The following is a 28,000-nucleotide window of genomic DNA, read 5'->3' as shown; positions in this document are numbered from 1 at the left end:
AGGAACACTGTTATTCTGGTATTGATATTAATTGTGTTGTACTGTGAATCAGAGAAACTCTAAATAATCTTTAAGGACTAAATAACAACTCTCCGACCCCACGACACAAAAGGGTTCATTTTGCATCATTTTTTTCGGGGTTTATGGAAGCAGAACTTGTAAAATTCAAGTTTTTATTTAAACGTCGGACGGATCATTGGGTCAATGTAAATTGTTTTCCAATAACAAATTACCCAATGATGTTTCATTATAAAGAAAGAATTAAGCTCTTTTGACAGGTAGAGATTCAATACAAAGCGTTTACTAAAAGAATTGCAAGTCTCTTCCTGAACCCGAACCCGAACCTGCTAAGTGAACTCAAGTTTAACTGCCATACACATAGAACAACAATACGCTATCAGCCCATCCCCAGAATCATTAACAGAACAGATAAAATACGCTATCAGCCCATCCCCAGAATCATTAACCGAACCGATAAATTTTGAATAGATGAGACATTTCAGTGATGTAAATTTAACTTCACTCAATATTTTTATTATGTAAGCACATTCTAAGATGCAAAAAAAAAAAAAAAAAATGTATATGAGAAGTAGCTATTTTAAAGGTTGTCACATATATAGCATTGTTTATATATTTAAGAAATTTAGATTCTAGTTTGTGTACCTACAAGAAAATCATCTTAGCCTTTCTTGCCAAGTTTTGGACATGTGGGCCTCTTCAATATGTCGAGTTAAAAGTGAAATCCCATAATGTGAAGCACTTGATGCAGCATAGTAAGAAGTCACAGTGAGTTGGGCAAACTTCGGAAGCGCATAACCTACAAAATTGACATGTTATTAAGCCAAAAGAAAATAGCGAGATGAGTACGAATCAAATCAGAAAATCCAATTTGAATCACAACCACACTTACGCCACTTTGACATATCTATTAACATAACTGATGAAGCCAATTGTATCGAGAACAGATCAAATAGTAAAATTCAAGTTGAAACAATAAATTGGAACTTTATAAAAATCATAAAAAAAAACTGTTCAAACTTCAAGTGATTTGTATTTATAAAAAAATTTCTTTTATTCTTTGCCTTTTCCTTTTTGGGCCAGAAAGAACCATCACTCAACAAAGAAAAGAGGGATAGTATCGAGCAACTGCCAAAATGAGTTGTTTGATTGTAGGTCCCAGGTAGGATACATACAAAGAGAGTCAAATCAAACAATAAGATGAAATCAATTAACAGATTACAAAAAGTTAGAAATCAAATATATAACTTTTGTCAAAAGATAACATAATAGGCACAAATTTTTTTCCAAAAGTCACACCAAGCCACTGAACTATATCATCTTCAATCACCAATAAGCAGCCGCAGAACATGAAGGAGCATCTCTTAAACTTTAAAAAATGCATCTCACAAATCCTTAGCATTTAACATATTCCAGCTAAGTAAGAAACTAAAGGATCATTCCCACCAACAATAGAACATAAAAATGAAAAAAATCAACTCCACCTCTCTCAAGATATGTCGATTATGAATTTTCTACCCCTTATTTGTCAAATCATTCACATTCCTAAAAGTGGAGAAGATTTAATGAACAAATCTACAAGTCGTTAGTTTAAGATTAACCTCATGACACCAAATATAGGTCAACTGCAATATTTCCTTTCTCATGCTTAATAGTTTATACATGTAGAAATCACTATGTATAACTATTTTTATGTCAAGACGCAAATTCTTAGGACCAAGATCAAGCCAAATTCTCATTAACATGCAAGAAATTATATCACACTATTTTAGAACTGGTGAAAAAAGGCACAACTCATACCTCCAAATGCAGCACTTGCACCAGAAAACATTAGAAGCAGAGGAATCTGCCAACAACAAAAATAAGTAGTGAAGGTTAGCCAAAGGAGAACAAATCAAAGCCATCCGAAGTGAGGGAAAACATTATATTTTGAAAGAAGTAGAAACAGATCTCAGGAAGTAAAATATGTGTACCCCAGTTACAAAGGGAACCCACTTTGGCCCCTTAAGATGATTTTGAAGAAACGGAATCCCTGTATTAAAACCATGAACTGCACTAAGCATTCCACCAATACCAGAGCCAGCCTATTAAAAAAAAATCAAAATCAGATAAAATTGATAAAGAGTAGTAGAATCATATTTCAGGGCAGATAAGGATAGCCAAACTTAAAACAATATAACCACAAAAGTACATCAGTAATGGCTACACCACAAACACAATGTTTTTCAACATCAAAAGCTAACGCCACAAACAACAAAAAGTCGAATTTCAATACATTATGACAAATCAAATTGCACCCTTTTTTATTTTTCATGACAACCTATTAATATCTCAACACGAAACTGATGACTACAGCCACACCTCACAACTCCAGTAGCCATGAAACTAATATTATAAAAACATCCGAAATAAAACTATTAAAACACATAAAGTTTATAACAAAAAATCATATAATTTTCAACTCTCCACAACACCCTTTAACCAGAAAAACCAAAAACACAAGGAATCACTCAAATAAATAAAACACCATATTAAATTGAAAAAAGACAACTGCTATACAGCAAATTAAATTAAATTAAACTCCTTAAAGCACATAAAATTTCTAACAAAAAGCATATAATTTTCAATTCTGCAACACCCACTCACCAGAAAAAACTAAAAACACAAGGAATCACTCAAACAAACAAAACCCCATATATATTAAAAAAAAAAAAATCAAACAAATGCAACGCAGCAAATTAAATTCATCAAATTACGTCAATAAAATTGTAATTAAAACAATCTGAGAATCGAGAACTGACCACGGCAGTTGCGTCGTGCAAAACAGAGGTGATGGCCCACTCAGCCTTGTCCTGAAACAAGAAGTTAACTCAACTCAGTGAGTTAGTTTTAAAACATAAAAGATAATGAAAATTAAAGCGATAGAAAGAGTGAAAGACGGCTTACAGAATTAGAATTTAACAAAGAGAGACAACGCGGGCAGCGAGGCGAACCCAGACCGGGATTGATGGTGGGATCGTGATGAAGATTGCCGCTTCTCAGTTTCTCCTCGTACACTTCTCTCGTCCCCATTAGCGTTTTCACTTGAAAATTTTTCGGTTTCCAGTTTCTGGTATTTTATGGACATTGAAACAAACGGTTTTCCGATTCTTCCCACATTTTTAACGCCGTAAGGGCAATTCTGTCATTTCATTTAATTAATTTTTTTAAATTACTTAGCAAATATTTTATTATTCCTTTTATTACAGGGAAGGGGTTACTGGCTAGTGGACAAATTGCCAGTTTGAGTCGAGTTCACGACCACCATGGCTAGCTTAGAAGGGTTTGAAGGAAAAAACAATCAATTTAAAGCGAAGAAGTAAAAACAGAGCTCGTTGTAGGATTGGAGTTTTGGAGGTTGAGATCAGCGACGGGTTGGGGCGGTGGGCTTTCGTATAAGGGCCGCTGCGCGATCGACGGAAGCACATCGCGTTGGGAGACTGTTAACTTCCTCCTTCCCTTGTACTTTAGCCTCCACCAGAATAATTTTAGAAAGGATTAGATTGAATGTTTAGCTTTTTTTCTTTTTTTACTTATTTATTATTTGTTCTGAAATTTATATAATTTATATGTGTTAACTACCCGTTTTGCCCCTATGTATGCTAACCTCTGTTAATTGCCGAGGTATATCTACTATTAGTAGATTGGAACTACAAGGGGGTAAATGTAATTAATTCGTGTTAATATACCTCAAACCTTGTGGACTACATTGATATTCTATTCATTCTGATGTGTTAAATGTTTTTACTATCATTTGACCTCATCAGACTTTATCAAAACCCCTATAGTTTAGAAATTTGCGATGACATCCCCTAAGATTTCGATCTAAGGCAATCCTCAGAGAAGTCACCAGAATTAACCTTAAATTATAACTCTCCTATAACATTATTGTATAATTTAGCTGCATAAAGGGTTTCGAACATTCCTCTTTTATCTTTTTTTTTTTTTTTTTAATGTATAAACAAACTCTTATATACAAATTATTCGTCTTTGCTGTTCAATCTATTTTGTCACGTTATTTTATATACAAAGTATTTTAGTTTATTATTGTTCTTTTTCTTTTTTTTCTTACTTTGCTCTCACTCTCCTCTCGACATGTATAGTCACTCACCTCTTTGTACACATATCAACGACAGAACGAGATAATAAAAAAAAAAAAAAAATTGAAAAAACTTGATTTAATGTCTAAAGTACCATCGCCCTTATCAAATTAACGATTTACTTGACAAAGACTTTATAATTTATTTAATGATTTAATCTCTTAAGTTTGACTTGACTTAATTTGTGCTTTGTTAAATGGAGAGTCCTGATTCTGGCATTCTCAATGTAACATATATATATATATATATATATATAGTGAATTAGGTGAATGTAGCTGTCATATAATTTTTAATAAAAACATTAATTAACCTATATATATATATATAGTGAATTATGTGAATGCATATTATATATAATAATATGCATTTTGGATGCTAGTTTTGTATATATATATAGTGAATTATGTGAATGCATATTATATATAATAATATGCATTTTGGATGCTAGTTTTGAGCTCTTATACTTTCTTTAAAGATTTGAGAAATTGTGTCCACAAGAAGTGGCTGTCTGCAAATTTATCAATCAAATCACATCATCATCCTGTTCCTGCCTTTTCTTTTGTCCAAGATCCATATGTACAAAGTCCATGATCCATTTTGTTCAAAAACTTTATATTAAAATTTGATTCAATAATAATGAAAGACATAAACATTATATTCCACAATAGCATTAGTAGTTTTCACATCAAAGAAGTGAGTGCTCGCCTGAGCATAGCCACGAGCAAATCGAAAAACGCCACTGCCGCCAACGATCGGCATTTCCCTCACGGTAGAAAAAATAGCATTGCGACCCAAAATACTCAAAGTACTTCCATTGAACTTGCCTTCAGTGAAAGCAAAATTTAATACCATCAAAAACCCTATCTCACTTTGTGATGCAGAAGCATAGATCCCTTGTGCTCTTCCCACAAGCTTCGAGTCAAGCTCAGGCTCAACCGTCAACGGATCATCCATCATCCATACGGCACCAAAATAAGTTGCCGACATGTTGGTTGTGGCCGCTTGAGTAACTTTGAGAGCTGTTGGGTGTTTTGCTTTGACTATGTCATGGAAGTAGAAGTGAAGGTGGGTTAGCTTCTCTTGTTTGAGCCCTAGAGAAGATGGAGCTAGGGTTTCGGAGAAATATTGGCTAGTGTTTGCAGAGATGAGAGTAGAGAAAATTAGAAGAAAAGGAGAAAGAACAAAGAAGGTTTTGGCCATAGAGATTAGTTGATTTAATTAGCAGCTAATGAAGGGCTCTAATATGGGTTAATTTACATAGGGCTACTATGAGATTGATTATTGGGGTGATGAGATGAGCATAATGTCAGGCTTTATCATCATCTAATATTTGACTATTTTTCAAGAGTGTTGGTGTTGAAAGGTGGTTTGCAAACTTCTAGGTAACACGTATTAGTTGTTAGAGGAATCATGTAAATTTACGTGTCACGCCAACACATATGAAATATTATATTACTTAAAATTTACTAGTCACATATATAATCGAGAACCTTTGTCCTATCTTAATGGAAAAAATAATAGTTTATAACTTTCGTTATAGATGTCTTATCTTTATATAATTGCCGCGATGGGGTTTAATACTAACTCCATTTTAATATATTAACAATAATAATATATTACAAAAAGATCTTACGAAGATTTCATACGAGGTGATAAAAAATAAATGAAAGAGTAAAATAAAAAATCAAACTTATTAAATTCACTCTTCCATTCATTTTTTATCACATCATTTTGTATGAAGATCTTTGTAAAATTTCTTTATAAGTGTAATATTACTCATACTCATATATTAATACTATAAATATATATAATATTTCTCTTACAACTTGATGCGATAAAAGATAATTCAGTAAAAGTTTATTTTTAATTTAAAATCAGTCAATCATCTTTTGCGACATGTTATATAAGAACTATTGTATAAAAAAGTTGTATATATAGTATTATGCATTTTATATATGAGTATGGAGCACAAAACACACAAGGGTTGTCACTAGTTATGTGGAAGATATTATAAATAAATAAATAAATTTAACCACTACTAGTTAGTCTGACAGTAAAAGAGTAAATAAGGATTTAAGTTTACATGGTCTCTCAAGTTCGAGTCCTAAAACAATTCAATAGTCTTTAGAAATCTCTCATTCAAGATCAGATTAGAGAGAGTTATATTTCAATATAAATAGAAGAATACAAATATGGAGAGATTTACATAATCGAGACAATTAAAGGAGATTGAATCAATTTACAAAGTAATTGAATTAATTTACAGGTCAACAGATTGATATCTTAAAGATCTTGTAGCGTAGTGTCTTGATTTAAGGAGTCTTTGTCATCATTCACATCATGTTGGTCAACTAGTATAACCTTAGCATCTTCTAAATATGGCAGGCAAGAAGTCATTTCCTTAACACTCCCCTTCAAACTAAGCTTTGGACACGACAAAAGGCTCAGTTTGAATCATAAGTTGTGAAATTGTTGGCGGCCCAATGGTTTGGTAAATATATCTGCTAACTATTGATTAGATAAGACAAACCGTGTAATCAAGCTACTAGGCGCAACCTTTTCTCGTACAAAATGATAGTCCAACTCTATATGCTTGGTTCTCTCATGGAAAACGAGATTTACTGTCATGTATAAAGCATTGATATTGTCACAATATAAGATTGGCGGCTTAGAGAGACAAACTCCAATGTCACGAAGCACATAAGTCAACCACATTAATTCTGCTGTGGTAGAAGCCATGGACCTATACTCTGCCTCAACACTTGATCTGGAAACAGGGCTTTGTTTCTTGGCACTCCATGATAGACAATTGCCACCCAAGAATGTGCAAAAACCAGTGGTAGATCATCTTGTAATGGGACAGCCAACCCAATCAGCATCAAAGAATGCATATAAGTCTAAGGTACTGGAGGTAAGAATCTGCATACCAAAATCAGGAGTGCCATTAACATATCTTAATATTCGCTTGTCTACTTGGTAGTGACCAATTGTTGGAGCATGCATAAATTGGCAAGCAAAGTTGACACTATAGGACAGATCTAGGCGGGTAAATGTGAGATATTGTAATGCCCCAACAATACTCCTATAAAATGTGGGGTCTGAAAAAATATTATTATTAGATGTTGTTGCACAACTTTTAGACGCCATGGGAGTTGAGATTGCCTTGCAATCTTTCATTAATGCTCGATCAAGAAGGTCACGACTATACTTGGCTTGACATAAGAAGATCCCATCTGATAAGGACTGAACTCAATACCCAGAAAATAGTGTAACATGCCTAAATCTTTGATAGCAAACTCATGGCCTAACATGCCAATGAACCAATCAATAAAGCCCGACTAACCTCCTGTAAGGATCATATCATTAACATATAACAGAAGAATAAGTGTGCCATGGTGAGAGTTGCATACAAACAATGATGAATTAGTCGTATTACAAAAGAACCCCATGCCAAGAAGAAATGAGCTAAGTCTATCAAACCAAGCCCTTGGAGCTTGCTTAAGCCCATAAAGTGCCTTCTTGAGACGACATACATGAGTTAGATGTACCGAATTGACAAATCCAGGAGGTTGTTCCATAAACACGAGCTCTTGTAGATTGCCATGAAGGAAAGCATTCTGGACATCAAGTTGTTGAATAAGCCATCTTCGAACAACTGCTACTGTGAGGACTGTCCATATACTCCTTGGCTTTATTATAGGAGAGAAAGTTTCAGAGAAATCAATCCCCTCTCTTTGGTTAAATCATTTTGTCACTAGGCGGGCCTTTAGTTAGTCAAGTGACCCATCCGACTTCAGCTTCGACTTGTACACCCATTTGCATCCCACAACATTCATCTTGGCTGATCGAGGGACAAGTTCCCATGTCTGATTTTCTTTGAGAGCATTTATTTCTTCATTCATAGCCACAACCCATCCATGATGTTTGAGTGCTGATTTCACAGTCTTTGGTTCACATGGAATTGAATCAAAGGAAGTAGTCAAGTAAGCATACCGTGGATTTGGTTGGAAGATGTCATTTTGTGATCGAGTCACAATCTTTTGTACTACAAGTGGCTCAGTATAGGCAAAGTGTTGATCATTTGACTACAATAGAGATGATAAGGATGAAGGTCTATCATTGAAACTAAAGTGATCTGCTGATTCATAAGGGATTAAAGGTGAAGGTGCCATGATAGGAGAAGGATCATGCACATTTTCAGTAGTAGAAAAGGGACAACTTGGAAAAACTTTAAGAGATGGTGTAGAATTATTGATGGCAGGTCCAGGGAGAGCAACACTTTCTAAGGTATGAGTGCTATTTTGCAATGTGGAAGCATCAAGGGAGCTATTGTTAAATGAGTCATCAAGAACCTCACAACGAGATTGTTCAATAAGAGCAGCAGGTCTAGAGTTGTTGAGCATGAATCTAATAGTAGGGTCTACCTTAGTATCACCTACACTACATTGAGAAGAAGATGGAATAGGATTAGTTTGAGGACTTGATTCTTCTAAATGTGTGGCAATAGGATCTAACCACTCATTGTAGGAGTAAAGATCTCCCTGAATTTGATAAGGGCCATACAATGCTGTCGGATCAAAAAAGGGCAAGCATTCTTCGTCAAATAACATATGTCGAGACATATATATATTCGCCCAGTAGGTGGGTAGAGACACTTGTAACCTTTGTATGATGTGTTGTAACCTAGAAAGATGCAAGGCAAAGATTTGGGTTCAAGCTTATCTTTAGCATAATCCCGCAACTATGGGAAACACCTACACCCAATAACTCTTAAGCTAGAATAATTAGGGTGTTTACCAAACAACTTATAGTATGGTGAGTCCATTTTAAGAGTTGGGGTTGGCAATCTATTTATAAGATGAACAGTGGTAGTAAAACAGTCAAGCCAATACCATTTGGGAACTTTTGCATGAAACATCATAGTTAGTCCCAATTCACAAATTTTCAATGCTTGCGCTTAGCAAGTCCATTTTCTTATGGTGTATTTGGACATGAAAGCTGATGAATTTTGCCGTGATCAGCAAGTAACTTACGAAATCCATTCCTGATAAACTCTTATCCACCATCCAATTGAAAAACTTTTATTTGTGATCCAAATTGATAGTCCATATAATTACAAAAATTAGCAAAGCAATCCACAAATTCAGTTTTCTTTCTTAAAGAATAGATCCAAGTAAACCGTGTATGATCATCCACAAAGATTACATAATAACGATAATTTTCAATTGAACAAACTGGAGTTGGCCCTAACAAGTCACAATGGATTTTCATAAATGGTTTAGTACAAGACTCATCACTATTGATAAAGGGAAGACAAGAAGATTTCCCTAATTGAAAACTTTTACGTATAGAATGCGACTTATTTGCAAAATCCATAAAAATAAAGTTCTTCTTAGAAAGGAAATCAACAATTTTATTGTGCGGATGTCCTAGCCGCTTATGCCAACCCTTTCTTGTAGTTTGCTGAAAACGATGAGAGAACAATGTTGCCTTTCCTTCTTCTAATGCATAGAGACCCCATTTTCTATGGCCCATCGCCATTATCCTTTGAGTTCTCTTGTCCTTAATAAAAAAAAACTATTGGAATTAAACTCAAACATAAGTGGTAAGTCATTTGTAAGTTGGCTACCTAAAAGCAAATCTTTTTTTATTTCCTACAGCACCAAAACATTTTTCAAAGTAATTGGTTTAGGTTTTCCTTTGACCTGAGCATCACCAATATGTGTGATGTCAAGTGTATGACCTTTTCCTACCATAACACCATCTCTACCTTTATAAGGCTGTAAGTTAAAAAGTTTACCAGCATGAGAGGTCATATGAGTTGTGGCTCTAGTATCTAGAAACCAGGCAAAGTCTTGGCTATCTGCAATTGTCATTGCTGCTAGTGCTTTGGAAATATCTTTGCTTGAAATGAGTGATTGAACCAATTATAGCACTTAAGGGTAGTGTGCCCACCTTTCCCACAAATCTGGCATATGGGAACATCTTTCGTTGCTTCATTCGAACCATGACTTTTCTGATTTTCCTTAAAAATGCCTTGCTGAAAACCAACTTTGCTTGTCTCATTACCTGCAACAGAAAGGCCCTCCACTGGCCTTGTTCACATTTGAATTCTCACCTTGAATGAATCCCTTTTCCTCTTAAATCAAATGATTTTTGCCACTGATAGTTCCCCTTCTTATTATGATTCCAATTATCTCTGTTTTGATTCCAACCCTTTTGTGCCATGTATGCCATTTTAGGTTGGGTATTTCCACCATTGCGTTTGATCCGTGCTTCATGGCTTTGAAGCATAGGAACAATAGCACTATAGGATGGTACATGAGGTTTTAACATAGTGGTTACAAAAGTCTCATATCCAGATCCAAGACCTTGTAGTAACCAAAACACTTTGTTTTGGTCTAGAACAGTCTTCCCAATAGTAGCAAGGTCATCACATATTGCCATAAATCTTCTAATATATTCAAGTAAAGAATAAGTAACTTTTTGCAACGAAGTCATTTCCTACATCACACTGAACTCTCTTTCCTTGGAATCTTGAGTAAAGGCATTCTTAAGTGCTCTCCATACATTTGCAGTTGTATCAAGTCCAACAACAAGACCCAACACATCCTCTGCCAAGGTTCTAGTGATCCATCATTTAAGCAGACGACCCGAGAGTCTCCAAGCAGCAAACAGAGGACTAGGAACTTGCTTTTGCTGAGCAGCATCAATGCTCTTAGATGCTTAAAGTAAAGGCTCAGGTTGTGGCATTTCTCCATCAAGAAAGTCCTGCAAGTCTTGACTTTTTGTAAAGCCATAGCAAGTAGTTTGTCTGACTCAAATGAATGGAGATAAAGTTGCTAACAGTCAAGGTGGAAGGATATGAGTAAGTAGCCATTAGTAAAGAAAAAAAAAAAAAAAAACTCTCTAAAAAATTCTCACTGTGAAGGCTCTGATACCACAAAACAATTCAACAGTCTTTGGAAATCTCTCATTCAAGATGAGATTAGAGAAAGCTATATTTTAGTATAACTAGAAGAATACAAATATGGAGAGATTTACAAGACTTACATAATTGAGACAATTAAGGGAGATTGTATCTATTTACAAAGTAATTGAATTAATTTACAAGTCAACTGATTGATATCTTAAAGATCTTGTAGCTTTAGTGTCTTGATTTAAGGAGTCTTTGTCATCATTCACATCATGTTGGTCAACTGGTATAACCTTAGCATCTTCTGAATATGGTAGGCAAGAAGTCATTTCCTTAAGACCAACGACCTCTAATAGGGGTGGCCACTGTATTTTCAAGGTCCCGAGAGAATAGTTGAGATGCGCGCAAACTAGTCCAAACACTCCGATTATAATATAAAAAAAAAAAACAAAAAAAGAAGGATATGACAATGAGTAATATTGCACATTATTTAGAACATTTGACAACAAAAGCATGTACATTTCGGATTTTTTATGTTGTGAAAATTGCACGACTTAATGTTCTACAACATGTATTACTCAATTTCTTCTTAAAAATTGTGCAATTCTGTAAAATGCCCTCTACAACATGTAATAAATAACTTCAATGTAAATTCATATATATAATTAACTTAATATGCATTCAACATATTATGTAATTAGCTTATATACTTTAAATTATATACATAATAATCTTTTTTTTTTTTTTTTTTTTTTTTGGGTAAGTAAATATTCGTTAGAAAAGAGAAAGAGTTTACAAAAGGCATATAAAAAACGATCACCCTACCATAGGACAAGCCTTAGGTTAGATACAAAAGAATCAAATAGTTACTAAGACAACTAAATAATTGCTAAACGAAACAACGAAACACAAAAGCTAAACAAAGCAACAACACAAAACGAAAACAAGGAGTGCTGATCTGAGATTTAAATGGTTGGGGATTACATATAAATATATATTGTTTATTTATAATCAGAAGAAGTTAATAGGATTTTGCAGAAGGGAAATGTGACACTGATTAATTACAAATTTAAGAGTACCCTTCTCTCATGACTTAATATATATGTATATATATTTGTTGATGCTTGATTTCGACACTAACGACTTGCACGTGTAAAGTGCTAAGCGAACTGAGAAATTACACATGATATGGAAATGTGCAATGAGAGAAAAGACAAGAGGTGATTTTTAAAGTGGTTCAGATGCTCAAAAGCAAATCCTACATCCACTATATATGTAGTAATGGATGATTATAGTCAGGTCACGTACAGCAAGCTGAGTTACAATCTAGAGAAAACTTAAATACTAAGAGAGAGTCTGCTTTTGAAAACTAAAGAAATGAGCCAATCCCGTAAATGAGAGAGGAGCCTTCTATTTATAGTCGAGGGATTCAAGGTAGTAATCATGATTCTACAGTCGGGCAGGTGTTGTACAATTCCTAACCTGCTTCCCATTGGCTGTCTACACAGGAGATATCCTTAAATTGCATAGGACTTAGGCAGGTGGACCATTCCTAACCACTCACAAGCCAGGCTTTCACCTGCCACATTGATGACAACCTTATCTCTTTTGTCCTTACGCAACATGGTAGCGTCTAAACGGCACAAAGCCTTCATAAACTCTGATTGGCCTTTGTTGGCGTGAGCTTACCCTAGCTTTGATTTTTTAGGCATAACAAAAGCCCCCCAGTTTTTAAGGTTTAAGGATTGAACCTTGAGAACTTCATGATTATGCCATGACTTGACTTATCCCGAGTGACGCTTGATCGAGTTGTAAAGAGGTCACAAAATAGGTCTCTAAGAATAGCACAAGTGACCTGAGGTGTCCTTCTCCCACAAGTTCAGCAACCTGGGTCGGACACTACTTAGTGCTATACAATCATGCTTTGAATTTCATCCGTCGCTCGCGACCTAAAAATTCGTAGCACACTTTTACCAAAAACAAAGGATCACATTGTCTCGAAATCGATACATGGAGTGTTTTACTCGAACGACCTCTTCAGATGTTATTCGTAACGCTTGACAGTTGGTTTGGTTAATAAAATAACCTTTATTCTGATAAATGTGTCTCTTGCGCAATAAGTGCCAGCCATGCGCATTAAATATAAGTCATGTTGAAACAACATTCCCTTTCATAGCATTGAATGCGGATGAGGGAGCATTTAATGTAGAGGAGGTAACCGCGTCGATGCTTGGTTACTCCAATGGAGGGAAATGTCGATTGGCATCCACGAAGCATGAAGGTTACTCTTCATGTGGATTAACGACACATGGTCATAATCAATGGTGAGAAACGTCTCCCGCCCAAGCGTTGCTTGCTAGGGAAACCAATCGTTGTCTTTCCCCCTATAAAACCTTGGGTTTGCCCCAAGTTTTATCACAAAACTCACATTTTCAAAGAGAAAAAACAAAACTCTTACGCTCGCGAAATCAGTCTGTTCTTCTTCCAATTGATGCACACTCTTTGTTATGACAAGATGTTCGTCCCCAACAGTCAAGAGGTAAGAAAGACTTCTCCGTCGTTTTCCTCTATTATTTATGTTTAAACCTTGACTTTACAATAATAGTGGGTATGAACTGTCTGGTAAGCTTATATGATGCATGTTTCTAGACAGTGGTAAAAAGAGAACTTTTTCTTTATAAAAAGTGAGAACTTGGGGCACAGATTTTGGGGAATTCATTCCCAAAGGTTTTTAGGGTTTTTCTAGGGATTAAGGAAAGTAAATTAGGGTTTCTTTTGCTCTTCCACATCATCGTACGGAACACTGTATGAGACTGAGTCATATCTGCATGTCGCCCCTTTTTCAGACTTTAGAATCAATGGACACTTCAACGACCAGAGCAGCCAAAGGGACGAGCTTGCAAGCGGCGGGCACCTCAGCAAGTTCTGTGCAAGAGACATTGTCGATGGCCACCTGGGACGAGATACAAATAGCGGTAGACTAGTTCACGCTTAGTGTAGCTGTCTACCAGCATAGGACATACACAGCTCAGAATCCCCTAAAGGGAATGGCCGCAATCTCTGAGGTGATCTTTAAGTGTGGGGTGTTGATACCTTTTTACCCCACACTTGATCGATCCTCAACCACTTCGAGGTCACGCCATTATAATTGATGCCTAATGCGTATATGATAGCGATTGCTATGTATATCACATGTGACAAAAATGGTCTGCGCTGGAGCTGGTCTGCACTTACTATTTGAAGAAAAGTAAAGATAAAGACTCTTACTACCTCCCTAAGCGATCTTCGATCGAGGGAGGAATATTTGGCTACCCTAGTAATGTCGGAGCTTATAAGACCAAATTTTTCTTTTTTTGAATACGATGGTGTTTGCCAATTTAAGGAGCTGAGTAGGTTTTTCTTTCCTTCGGTTTGTGAACTATCTCTTTTTCTTTAGCTCTTTATCTATAGGAGAAATTAACGAACTTCTTGTCTCTTTGTAGAAAATAAGACGACTAGCTTGACAGCTCTGACAGACTTTAACCGAATTGTGACATTTGGTCATCTACCCTAGCAGAGTCGCGACGCGAGACTGCTTATGACTACTACTAAGTTATGAAAGTATAGTTTTTTCAATCCAGGAGAATGTTTGGAACCTCTAGCCCATAAGTATCTACACACTAAGGACTTTTTTTTTTTTTTTTTTTGTAAAGGTGACTTTTTTGCTAACATATTTTCATGGCAGGTAGCGACCATGCCACCTCAATGAGAGTCTGGATCTTCTCGGGATTTATTTCGATCCCCCTTTGGTTAACCATATACCATAGAAACTTTCTTGAGGATACTCTAAATGAGCACTTAAGAGGGTTGAGCTTCATTCTGTACTTTCAAAGTACGTTAAACATCTCAGCGAGATACGTTATGTGATCTAAAGTGACATGCAACTTGACCAGCATGTCATCAACATAAACTTCCAACCACTTTCTGATCTGCTCTAAAAACATACAGTTAACCAGCCGTTGGTAGGTTGCCCCAACGTTTTTTAGGCCAAAGGGCATGACCTTGTAATAGTACAGTCCTCAATTTGTAATGAACGAGGTATGCTCTTCGTCAGGTGCGTACATCGGGATCTGATTATACCCTAAATAGGCGTCCATAAAGCTCAGTAGCTCGTGCCCGGATGTGGCATTGACGAGTTGGTCGATCCTTGGCAAGGGAAAACTATCTTTCGAATAGGCTTTGTTGAGGTCAGTGAAGTCGACGCATGTTCGCCACTTTCCATTGGGCTTCTTTACTAAGACTAGATTGGCAACTCAACTCGGGTAACACATCTCTCGAATAAACATGTTTGAAATGAGCTTATCTACCTCACTTTTCAAGGCAGCATAGCGCTCCGGATCCATGGCTCTTCTCTTCTGGCGAACTAGCTTGGCTGCATTGTCAACATTGAGTGCATGACATATCATATTCGGGCTAATACCGATCATATCAGCATGGGTCCATACAAAGACGTCAACATTCTCTCTAAGGAAGCTCATTAAGCTTTTAGCAAGCTGGGGTTGAGATTACTTCCAATTCTCAACACTCGAGTCGGCTCATTTTGTTCAATTAATATCTCAGATAAATTCTCAACTGGCCTACTATAAGGGCACTCCTAGATGTGTAGGTCCATGTTGTCCTCTACTGGGCTGGGCTGGGCTGCGGCTCTATCTTGCTGATTGTCATAGCTTGCTCGAGGATGCCTATTGGCCTTCATTTTCCCTTACATGCTCTTACGTGGCAGTCGTGAGATTCGCGTTGAGATCTTTTTACTTCCTCAATCCCTATCAGAGTGGGGAACTTCATTTTCAAATGATAGATGGAGGTGACGGCCTTAAAACTTCATAGTAGAGGTTGTTGCAGAATGCCATTAAAGGCGGACGGGCGGTCTACTACCAAGAACTTCGTCATCTTGGTCATTTTGTTAGTTTCACCTAACGTGACAAGGAGTGCAATCGTTCTCTTAGGAATTAGATGATCCCCAGTAAAACCGTAGAGAGAGATAGAGGCAAGCTTCAGGTCTGCCTCGTCCAATTGCACTTTTTCGAAAGCTCACGAAAACAGGATATTCACAGCGCTTCCATTATCCACTAACATCCTGTGGACTTTGCATCGACCTATTTCAGGCACGGTGATGAATGCATCCTCATGGGGATGATGCAATCGCACCGTGTCTTTCTCTAAGAAGGTAATCTCTTCTTCCCTGCAAACCTTAGCAGGCCGCGATGCCGTGCTCATCACACTCACGGGGTCATGACGAGCTTCCCGAGCATACCTTTCTTGGGCACCTCTAGAATTTCCTACGAGGTATGGTCCTCCAAATATGATCCCCACACAGTAGAAACCCTTATGACCACGGCGTTTTTTCCCTTGTTCCTCTTGATCCTTTTCCTGAATGGGAGTCAGACCATCAACATACTCCTTGTAGTGCTTCTGTCTGATGAGGTCTTCAATTGCTTGCTTGAGAGTCCGACACTTATCATTGTGATGCCTATTATTCCAATGGTAATGGCAATATTTTTTGTTGTTCTTGGCTGAGGGGGATTCTTTATGGGCTCTGGCTCTCCAAGCAGGCTGGCCTCCTCTGATTTATCCAGAATGGCCAACACTGAGGCATTCAAAGGAGTGTATTGGCTTTTGTCGTGATTGCAACAGGGAACTTAGGCATAAGATTTTTTGGGCTCAAATCACTGCTTCTTTCCTTTCCGCTGATCATCATTAGCCCATATGCAATCAGCCATTTTACTGTTCTCCCCTCGGTTGGGAGCACTAGTCGAGGAACCGGGGTCGTGACGATTAAGAGCAGCCACGAAATTTTTGATTCGGAGATACTTCTCAGTGAGGTCGGAGAAGCAAGTGAGGGAAACATTGTCCTTAGATTGCAATTCTTTCCACAAGTCAATCTGCGGGTGAACCCCCATAATAATGAGAGTCCGAACGGACTCTTCAAGAGTGTGAGGCACTTTCTGGAATTCCTTGTGGAATCTATCTATGTAAGACTGAAGGGACTCATTCATCTTCTACTGTATGTTGCTTAGATAGCTCAACGGTATCGAGAACTTCCTTTTCACTTGGAAGTGCCTTAAGAATGACAAGCTCATTTGTTGCCACGAGCTGATAGATCCTGCGGGAAGCAATCTAAACCAATGCTTGGCATGGGCAGTCAAAGTTATTGCCAAGCAGGGACATTTGGCCAAGTAGGAGACTTGGTGGAGTTCCATAAAGTCGTTGAACTCGTAGAGGTGATCCTGTGGATCAGAATTCCCATCAAACGCCCGCATATCGGGCATTCTGAATCTCGACGGGAAAGGGGCAGCTAACACTATTGGAAAAAAGGAAGACACCTTAGAGACCTTCTCACACTCATTCTGTTGAGCTTTAAGTTGATACAAAACTCGCTGTAATTCCTCAATTTGAGATAGTAGAGCTATCTGAGGATCACTTTCCGCAACATGGGTTCAACCCTCACAGTTATGGTTGAGGAAAGACTGTAAATCGGACTCTTCCTCAACTCGTCCGAAAGCTCCGACGAACCTCAACACACGCTGGCTAGGGCCATGTGAAGGCATTGAATAGCTCGGGGAGTTTTCCTAACCTCCGCGGTGGTCAAAACAACCCACGAACGACAGGGGTTTCCCATATGATGACAGTCGAGGTCATAATGTTGGTGAATTGGGAATCTCCCTACCTTGTACTTTTGTGGGAGTGCCTATGCAACATGGCGTGGGACGGCTCATGCTGCGACATGTCGCTAAGTCGCAATGCCACGGGTATTCTACCTGTTGCATGACCGGTGTTCGCTAGTCCCTCGAAGCCTTTCAGCCCACTGTTTGCCACTTGTTTTCCCTTGCTCTTACGCGCTACAGTGCGGGTGGTACGGGTTTTCGCCCTTTTCCATGCTTTCGTGTGACTTGTAGGTGTCTTTGGAGGTGGCACTGCCTTGTTGGACTCTGGTGGTACAACCCGATCCAAACGGTCTAAACTTTGGCTAACCAGTTGGAGAGTATTGTTGAACCTTTCTAGGTAATCCATCATGGCTGGGTCGAGTTGTGAGCTCGAAGGAATATCCACCATGGTACTATGTTGGACTAGAGACACTTCGGAAGAAGTGACATCCTATACCCAGGGGATTTCCTCATTGTCGAGGTTGGTTCGCTCAGTTTCAAAACCATGAGCCATTTGCTGATGGATATGACCAATCGGTCAGAGATTCCTGATGAAGAGCGGATACTAAATTAGACCCTCATTCTCGCACCAAACTATTGATGCTTGATTTTGATACCAACAACTCTCACGTGATATGGAAATGTGCAACGAGAGAAGAGACAAGAGCGATTTTTAAGTGGTTCGGATGCTCAAAAGAGAATCTTATGTCCACTATATATATATTAATGGATGATTACAGTCAGGTCGCGTACAGCGAGCTAAGTTATAATATAAAGAAAACTTAAATACAGAGAGAGAGTCTGCTTTTGAAAACTAAAGAAATGAGCCAATCCCCTAAATGAGAAAGGAGCCCCCAATTTATAGTCAAGGGATTCAAGGTAGTAATCATGATTCTGCAGTCGGGCAGGTGTGGTACAATTCCTAACCTGCTTCCCATTGGTTGTCTGCACAGGAGATATCTTTAAATCGCGTAGGGCTTAGGCAGGTGGATCATTCCTAGCCACTCACAAGTCAGGCTTTCACCTGCCACACTGACGATAGCCTTACCTCTTCCGTCCTTGTGTGACGTGGCAGCGTCTGGACAACACAAAGCCTTCTTGAACTCTGATTAGCCCGTGCTGGTGTGAGCTTATGCCAGCCTTGATTTTTTAGGCATAACAATATTAATATAGAGCTTTTACCCAAAAGTTGTGAAGAGATCACGCCGAAGCATAAGACAAACGTTATGATTGATATACATGTATGAAAAAATAAATCATACACAAACTAAATAGATACAATAAATTTAATGAGGTTGTTAAAGCAGTACAAATAGAGCACAAAAATATTCTTAATTTCATAGATAAACCCATATATAGTGTTTAAATTACTCTACTAATTGATCACAATACATATGGTTTGTAACCTTTCTTCTTTTATAACAAATATTGATCAGTTCACACCAATATATTTATGGTTGATATATAATAGTTTTTGGTCAATAATGGAGGACATAGACATTGTACTCCACGACGACATTTTTAGTGTTTATATCAACGGTGTGAGTCTTTACCTAAGCATACAGCCACGAGTAGACCAGAAAGCGCCGCTACCACCATTGATCAGCATTTCCCTCTTTGCCGAAAAAATGGCATTGCACCCCAAAACACTGAGAAAGACTATCAAGGGTGTTTGGGCTAGCTTGCACGCACCTCAACTAATCTTCTGGGACCTTGAAATTGATGACCAAGTAAGTCTTTCAGTGGTCAACCCTATTAAGGCATGTGGAGACTTGAACTTAAGAATTCATAAAACCTTTTTTTATTCTTTTACCATCAGGTCACTTGGCGATGGTTAATTATCATTGAACTTGTCTTATAAGGTAATAGGATTTTGGAGAAGAGAAATGTAACATGGATTTATAGCTTATGTATATCCAAATTCTCCTTCTACCATTAGACCACTCTAACAAAATTTAATTATTTTACAAATTTCCTTTTCTCATAATGTAATAGTGATCACATTAATGTAGAGTTTTTACCCAAAAGATGCAATTAATCATAAAATAAATATTTATTTCAAAACTGTCATACATTTTTAAGAGACCACAAGGAAACATACATAAGAGTAAAAGAAAATAAATAATACACCAAATAAAATAAAGTTAAATTCCAATCAATAATGGAGTACATAAACGTTATACTCCACGACAGCATTTCTAGTATTTAAATCAACAGTATGAGTCTTCGCCTGAGCAAAGCCACGAGCAAACCTGAAAACACCGCTACCACCGACGATTGACATTTCCCTCACCGCCGAAAAAATAGTATTGCGCCCCAAAACACTAAGAGTACTACCATTGAACTTGCCTCCAGTGAAAGCAAAATTTAACACCATCAAGAATCCAAACTCACTTTGTGATGCAGAACCATAAAACCCCTGCGCTCTTCCTACGAGCTTCGAGCTAAGCTCAGGCGCGACGGTCAAAGGATCGTCCATCACCCACACAGAGCCGAAGGAAGTTGAAGATGAGTTATTGGTTGTGGCTGGCTGGACGATTTGGAGAGTTGTTGGGTGTTTTGCAGTGATGAAATCATGGAAGTAGAAGTGAAGGTGGGTTAGCTTCTGTTTTTTGAGCCCTAGAGAAGATGGAGATAGGGTTTCGGAGAAATTTCGACCAGGATTTGCAGAGATGAGAGTGGAGAAAATAATTAGAAGAAACGGAGAGAGAGTAATGAAGGATTTGACCATGGAAATGAACTAGTTTGAGCTTAATTTTGGAGAATGAAATAAATGAACGAGCTTATATAATCCTTAATTAATGAAATAAAGCTTCTCTTTATCGAGTAAATTAATCCTTAAATAATTTTTGTTTTAATCATTGCTATATTAATTAATGAAGATAAATATTTTATATGCAACATCAATATAACATTAACTAAAAAGATTAAATAATTATCATGAAAATCATTGATTGAACGTCTTTGCATGGCTTTAACACATTAAACACATTAGTAGAACTATATATATATATATATATATGACGGAATGTGTTCGGACTAGTTTACGTGCACCTCAATTAATTTTTCATGACATTAGAACTATCGACTGGTAAGAGCTCTAGTGGTTATCATTATTAGCAATTAATGAGAGACTTGAATTCATGATCTCTCTCTTGGGTATACATCCAAGAGTCTCTATCCAATCCACTCCATGTAGTTTATCATATACTATATTGCAATAACATTACCTTATATTCATATATATATTAATTAATAAAGGTTATTGTATATAACACATGATAAATTTTTTTCTTTATCTCCACTCCAAAAACGTTTCTCTTCTTGATAGAATGAAGTTTTCTTTTATATAATATAAAATTCATTCAAAACAGAGAATGTCTAATTCTTTATTAAATTAAATTCAAGGAGGTAATCAAAATCATGAAAATGCATAGAATGAGTCGAATCTGAATCTTGGAATATGTATTGCACAGAAATATTATTTATCAGTAAGATACATACTTTCAAGGATCCAATATTTGGTACATTCTATGTCACCAAAATTTGATATTATTCAAACCTAGCTAGTTAGAATACAAAACTTGAAAAATTATATATCAATAGCTCTTTAGTCAGGATCGTCCTGATATAATTAAACATACATATTCATTGTAGATTCTTATATATAAATGTCTTTAGTCATGATTAGATCTAACGGTATTAAACAGGTTTTAATATAATTATATATTATATAGAGATGCTTGCTCTTTTATAGCACAAAATTATTAGCATATGTAAGCAAATTTTTTTAGGAGCGATCTCAAATTCGGATTTAAATCCTTACCTAAAAATATGAAAGTGACTGAACTGTGAGTTTCAAAGTCAAGATATATTTTTTTTTTTTTTTTTTTTTTTTTTTTTTTTTTTTTTTTTTTTTTGTTAAGAAGAAAACAAATTTGATATTAACCAAAATTTTTACGTATTAAGTAAAGATTACTAGTTTTCCTCACTTCAATCATATATATGTTTTTGGAAATTTACGTTGAGCTAAAAACCCATGGGCCATCACTTAGTTATACCAAAGCCCATTGATAGAATCCACCAAGCCCATGACCCATTATGTAAAGCCATCTTGTATTATATATATTAGGATCACAAATACCATAATTTTCTAAGTCAATAATAGTTTTGAAAGGAAACAGTTTGAGAAATGCAAATAAATATATTGTCGTATATTTATCCAAAAAAAAATTTCTATTGGTGTATATATAATGTTCTCCTTCTATTAAATTAAAAAAAAAAATTATTTATATATCAAATCGGAAATTAAATCAATTATGAATGAAAATACTAGTAAAAACTTTACAAGACCTAGGTCTGAATCTCTGGATATATAAATTTTAGAAACAAGATTTGAGATAATTTAGCTTAGAAAATTTGAGTTGGTTTCTCTAAAAATAGATCTATTGGCACCTCATTAATGGACTAAAGAAACCACCACTTTTTAATAAATTTTATAATGAGAAATTCATCCTTATATTAATTATTCAAATCAACTATAATTTTCTATTTTTTACTTTTGACACCCCACTATTATCTCATAAACCCAATTTTTTTTTTATGCTATTCAAATCATTTTAGGACAATAAAGATAGTTTTAATGGAAATAAAGAAGATTTGCAATGAGATATATCAGATTATAAGTAATACAAAATATTATTGCTATTTTTTTCTTCAAAGTATTGGTAGTTATCTTAATTTATATATTTTTTGTGTTGTTTAATTGTATCATGTTCTTGAGATTATTTGTAAAGATTGTATTTAGCTTTACTTTTTTCTGAACTTTCAATTTAATTATCTAAAAAATTATTTTAGAAATAACAATGGTAGGAGTATATAGCACAAGTGAAAGGAATGAGTCATTAACTTTTTTAAAATATAAAACAATAATAATAATGAATGAATGAATGAAGGGTATTTATGAGGTGCCATGAAAAAAATTATTTTCTTACTTTGAAATTGGATGTCTTAAAGACATGAGGTTTTTTTAGTTTACTAGTGAATTACCAATAGCTCCATTTTTTCCGTAAACTTGGAAGTAGAATAAGGTTATTCAGGGAGCTCAAAATGAAGGCCGAAAAGAAAAAAATAAAAAAAGTTGGTGTAAAAGTTAACAATAATACTAACCTAACAAACCCCTCTTACTAACTCTATGTGGGAGTTTGTGATTTGTTTGATCAGACAAGACCTATGTGAATTAACGAATTGTGAACTGACATGTGGTGTTTATGAGAGAAAGTTAATGAAAAGTGTTTGTGAGTATAGTGTTGCTCAAAAGTAAATGTCTAGGAAAAAGAATCCAGCTAAGCATGAGCTGATTTTAGCAATTATAGTTTGAATTTTTGTAGTTTTACTTTCAAGCTATTAAAGGCTATAAATTTTTTTTGTAATTTTTCCTTCAAGGTCTAAAAGGCTATAAAAGGAGGTCAAAGAAGGTCTTCTTGTAATTGAAAAGGGACTATTTCTTTTTTTCTTTTTTTAATCTAATTATTCTCTAACTAATATGTTTTGATATTAATTTTGTTATTTTCGTGTTTATATAGAATTACTAATTGGATTTAAGTTATAAGATATTATTTTAATCCAATGAGATGAATATAACGATATTCAAGAATCGTCATGATGAAATTATCAAGATATTCTAAATAGAGAATTACTTTGTGAGTGTTACTACATGTATAAATTAATGCATACAAATTGATAAAACATTAACCTTTGATTGACACATTATTTATATATATTTATTAAACATTTAATGAGTTGATTTTATACATACATTCACTCATTCCGTTAATGATACATATGTTTGTATAGAAGAACTTAAATGATTAGTAATATTCTTTGCTTTAATACATTTTTTTTTTTTTTTTTGGCCCATCGGATTATATAAATTATTTAGGCATAAATTNAGAAATAAAGAAGATTTGCAATGAGATATATCAGATTATAAGTAATACAAAATATTATTGCTATTTTTTTGTTCAAAGTATTGGTAGTTATCTTAATTTATATAGTTTTTGTGTTGTTTAACTGTATCATGTTCTTGGGATTATTTATAAGGATTGTATTTAGCTTTACTTTTTTCTAAACTTTCGATTTAATTATCTAAAAATTTATTTTAGAAATAACGATGGTAGGAATATATAGTACAAGTGAAAGGAATGAGTCATTAACTCTTTTAAAATATAAAACAATAATAATAATAATAACGAATGAATAAATGAAGGGTATTTATGAGGTGACATGAAAAAAATTATTTTCATACTTTGAAATTGGATGTCTTAAAGATATGAGGTTTTTTTAGTTTGCTAGTCAAGTACCAATAGTTCCATTTTTTCCGTAAACTTGGAAGTAGAATAAGCTGTAAAAATGAATGAATGAAAGGTATTTATGAGCCCAAAATGAAGGCCGAAAAGAAAAAAAATAAAAAAAGTTGGTGTAAAGGTTAATGTCTAGGAAAAAGAATCCAGCTAAGCATGAGCTGACTTTAGCAATTGTAGTTTGAATTTTTGTAGTTTTACTTTCAAGCTCTAAATGGCTCTAATTTTCTTTTTTTCTTTTTTTTTCTTTTTTTTTGTAATTTTGTAAAAGGAGGTTTTAGAAGGTCTTGTGCAATTGAAATGGGACTTTTTCTTTTTTTCTTTTTTTTAATCTAATTATTCTCTAACTAATATATTTTGATATTAATTTTGTTATTATCATGTTTATATACAATTGCCAATTTGATTTAAGTTATAAGATATTATTTTAATCCAATGAGATGAATATAACGATATTCAAGAATAATTATGATAAAATTATCAGGATATTCTAAGTAGAGAATTCTACATGTATAAATTAATGCATACAAATTGATCAAACATTAATCTTTAATTGACACATTGTTTATATATATTTATTAAACATTTAATGAGTTGATTTTATACATACATTCATTCATTCCGTTTATAATACATATGTTTGTATAGAATAACTTAAATGATTAGTAATATTCTTTGCTTTAATACATTTTTTTTTTTTTTTTTGGCCCATCGGATTATATAAATTATTTAGGCATAAATTATAGTAAAAGAAATTTTTTTTTTTTTTTTAAAAAACTAACCCTCGGATGATCAAGTGGTTTGATAAGGACTATTGAATGTATTATTCAAAAGATCTTAAGTTCAAATCTCTTTTCAATTGCAAATAGGAGTAGTCACCAAAACTCTTATCTGACCAGTTTTGAGAAATTAATTGAGATGCACATAAAAAAAAAAATAACTTGTCTATATCGAGAAAAAAAAAAAAAAAACTTTCTAGTCTCTCGGCTTTATTGTCCAAATTCTTTGGCCGCCCAAGCTTCGGCATTCACATAAATAAATTTCACAAAAATGTGCGGTCCATATGGACCATATCAAAAGCTGGTTATTTCTTACCATTTATGGGCATGGATCCTTATATGCTAGTTATCTATATTTAACTTTATATTATATTATATTATATTATATTTAATTATATAAATATATATGGTTAGAAATTAATAATCAAGTAATTAAAATTTTAAATTGAGTATAATCGCCCTTTATACTTAAAACTACGTTGTATATGATTTAGATTCGTCTCTCTTAACATGATATTTATTTTTAAAATTTTAATTTTACTATTCTCAAAAATATGGATTAAAAGTGACTCTCACCAACATTTGTGGTAGAGAAAGGCACGGGATTTTGTTTGTTTTCAAAGTAGATGATGTTTCCATTTGTTTGTTTTCAAGTAGATGTTGAGTTTTTTTCATACGCTCAAGAGAGATAATTAAGTTGAAAACGTCTATTAATTATTTAATTTATTTTTAAATATATTGTGGTTTAGGGGATTTTTTTTCTTTCTAAATGATTTATAGGGTTTTATAATATTTTTCAGGATGTCTAATACCACTAGAGCATTTTTTACTTAGCTATTTTTCAACATCAAATGAAATTAACCAATAAATTCACAAGAAATGATTAATTTTTTGCCGGCAAAAATAATTATTATGTAGCATAATACACTACTGTTAATGGAGGGTTTATTTTATTTCCATCTTATGAGATAGGAGTGTAAACAAGCTGAACCGATCAAAGTTTTAGGCTAATTGAACTCGGCTCGTTTACTAAAGTGTCAAGCTCAAGCTTAACAATAAAAATTCGAGTTCAAACTCGAGCTTAAGATTGGAAATTTGAGTTCAAGCTCGAACTCACCAAAAAAACTCTCCAGTTTTTTGTTTTTTTGCTTTTCCAATTGATCTTTTCGAGCCCAAACTCAAGTCAAACTAAGTCGAGTTGAAATCTGATTGGCTCAAACTCGGCTCGATTGACACCCTTACTATGAGATCGTTTAATACTAAATTCATCCATTTCGTTAGGAAAATATTAAAAATCTCTCAATAATTAACTAAACTTTTCTAGTATTTCTACAAAATATCAAAAACCCTCTTAAAAATATCAAACACGCCCTTACAAAATAACGATTTTTTTAATACTTTTTTAAAAAGAAAATAAATAATCCCATTAATTTAGTTAACCCAATTGAATAAAAATTAGCATAATTATAAGACACACATGTGATTAAGCCAATAAAAGGATGACAATAATTCATTAATTTATTCAAAATCTTTCCAAAATTTTAAAACAAAAACCGAAATTAAACTTTAATTAATTCTAATTAATTCAATAATGAAACACATAAACATTATATTCCACAACAGCATCGCCAGACTTCAAGTCAAAAGTATGAGTCTTCGCCTGAGCATAGCCGGAAGCAAACCGGAAAAGCCCCGTCCCGCCGACGATCGGCAACTCCCTCACGGTATTGAACACGGCGTTGCGGCCAAGAACACTGAGAGTACTGCCGTTATACTTACCGTGAGTGAATGCAAAATTCATCACCATCAACAATGCGGTCTCGCTTTGAGAAGCCGAAGAGTAAATGCCCTGCGCTCTCCCCACCGGGGTGGAGCTGGGTTCCGGCTGCATCGTCAAAGGGTCGTCCATCATGACCAGGACGCCGAAGAGGGTGGGGGATTTGTTGGTCATGGCGGCCTGGGCGACGCGAACGGCGGTGGGGTTTTTGCCGCCGACAATGTCGTGGAAATAGAAGTGGAGGTGGCTGAGCTTTTGCTTTTTGAGGCCAAGGGATTTTGGGAGAGGGTTTTGGAGAAGTTGTGTTGGATTTGCAGAGGTTAGGGTGGTGGAGAGGAGGATTATGAGAAGAATTGGGATGAGTTTTGGGAGGGTGGTGGTGGCAGCGGCGGCGACGGTGGCCATGGCTTTTGGAGGGTAAAGTTAAAGAATTAAATGGAGTCTATAATGGTGATATTTTTGTTTTTCTGTATACGTGAACATTTATATTGGATTTTGGAAATTAGCAAGCGGCGCACGCGCGCGCACACACACATATATATATATATTATATATATATATATATTAATATATATATATTATATATATATATATAATAGATCAGTTCATAATTTAACGAATTTTCTTTCCACGTTCTTGACGTGACTGTTAGTAATTGAGTAAATAAGACCCATAACGAACAGACAAAACTTATTTACAAGTTAATCAATTACTAACTTAATGATAAATCATTTTCCTTTAATTTGCACGTTAAAAACTTCATATATTATGGTTAACATGAAAATTCTTAACTCTAAATATTTAAAAAAAATTAATCGTGTGAGTAAAAAAACAAGTTGTGGTTGTTTGATTTTTTATTTTTAAGTTAATGGCCAATATTTATCTTTGGATAAGTAAAACTATACTGACAAACACTTTTCACTAACTTTCTTTCACAAACGCCACCTAACAGTTCGCAATTGTTTAACTTGCAATAGATTTTGTTTGACCAATTATGAACTGTTATGTCATATTTGTGAGAGAAAGATAGCGAAAAAAGTTTATCAATTTTTTTTTCTTATTTACCTTTAATCTATACAGTAAAAGCTTTGTATATTATCAAGTTATTCTAGATATTTAATAATAAATAGTTGCTAAGTCAATAGTGACTGAATTTTTAGTCAAAATGTTAAATACTCCTATTATTAAGATCTTTTTTTTCATTATATGATAATAATAAACTATATAAACGGAGTGGGTTGGTTTGATTTGATATGTTTAGTTTGAAATTTGTGAGACTTTTTTTTGTCAACGAGAGCCAGAAATCAGAAATCACATGTTCTAATA

The 28,000-nt window shown here is 34.9% G+C and overlaps 4 protein-coding genes across 4 annotated transcripts; all 4 read right to left on the bottom strand.

Moving 5' to 3' along the window:
• Positions 1-3,493, bottom strand: LOC116125920. The gene is made up of 5 exons (XM_031411635.1): positions 2,965-3,493; positions 2,820-2,870; positions 1,992-2,102; positions 1,819-1,864; positions 1-817 (listed from the first exon to the last, which is right to left on the bottom strand). The coding sequence occupies exons 1-5, from the start codon at positions 3,088-3,090 to the stop codon at positions 675-677; spliced, it is 477 nt and encodes a 158-aa protein (XP_031267495.1). The 5' UTR covers positions 3,091-3,493; the 3' UTR covers positions 1-674.
• Positions 3,494-4,710: 1,217 nt separating this feature from the next.
• LOC116125922 (dirigent protein 22-like) lies at positions 4,711-5,390 on the bottom strand. The gene has a single exon (XM_031411637.1). The coding sequence runs from the start codon at positions 5,355-5,357 to the stop codon at positions 4,785-4,787; it is 573 nt and encodes a 190-aa protein (XP_031267497.1). The 5' UTR covers positions 5,358-5,390; the 3' UTR covers positions 4,711-4,784.
• A 14,490-nt stretch (positions 5,391-19,880) lies between these two features.
• On the bottom strand, positions 19,881-20,487 carry LOC116125902 (dirigent protein 22-like). The gene has a single exon (XM_031411612.1). The coding sequence runs from the start codon at positions 20,485-20,487 to the stop codon at positions 19,912-19,914; it is 576 nt and encodes a 191-aa protein (XP_031267472.1). The 3' UTR covers positions 19,881-19,911.
• Positions 20,488-26,380: 5,893 nt separating this feature from the next.
• LOC116125907 (dirigent protein 22-like) lies at positions 26,381-27,149 on the bottom strand. Its single transcript, XM_031411620.1, has one exon. It carries the CDS (start codon positions 27,077-27,079, stop codon positions 26,483-26,485), a length of 597 nt encoding a protein of 198 aa, XP_031267480.1. The 5' UTR covers positions 27,080-27,149; the 3' UTR covers positions 26,381-26,482.
• Positions 27,150-28,000: the final 851 nt, after the last annotated feature.

This window comes from Pistacia vera, unplaced genomic scaffold, assembly GCF_008641045.1.
Source record: "Pistacia vera cultivar Batoury unplaced genomic scaffold, PisVer_v2 Contig173, whole genome shotgun sequence".
In the NCBI taxonomy this organism is placed as follows: Eukaryota; Viridiplantae; Streptophyta; class Magnoliopsida; order Sapindales; family Anacardiaceae; genus Pistacia; species Pistacia vera.
This window is presented reverse-complemented; position numbering and strand designations above follow the sequence as displayed.

What these genes read in the sequence shown, in the direction of transcription:
- LOC116125920 (XM_031411635.1), bottom strand. Translation starts at nt 3,090, where the DNA reads ATGGGGACGAGAGAAGTGTACGAGGAGAAACTGAGAAGCGGCAATCTT. An exon ending in CTTTGTTAAATTCTAATTCT is followed by an intron (nt 2,871 to 2,964) that starts GTAAGCCGTCTT and finishes TTCTTGTTTCAG; the next exon opens with GACAAGGCTGAGTGGGCCAT. An exon ending in TGCAAGTGCTGCATTTGGAG is followed by an intron (nt 818 to 1,818) that starts GTATGAGTTGTG and finishes TCAATTTTGTAG; the next exon opens with GTTATGCGCTTCCGAAGTTT.
- LOC116125902 (XM_031411612.1), bottom strand. Translation starts at nt 20,487, where the DNA reads ATGGTCAAATCCTTCATTACTCTCTCTCCGTTTCTTCTAATTATTTTC.
- LOC116125922 (XM_031411637.1), bottom strand. Translation starts at nt 5,357, where the DNA reads ATGGCCAAAACCTTCTTTGTTCTTTCTCCTTTTCTTCTAATTTTCTCT.
- LOC116125907 (XM_031411620.1), bottom strand. Translation starts at nt 27,079, where the DNA reads ATGGCCACCGTCGCCGCCGCTGCCACCACCACCCTCCCAAAACTCATC.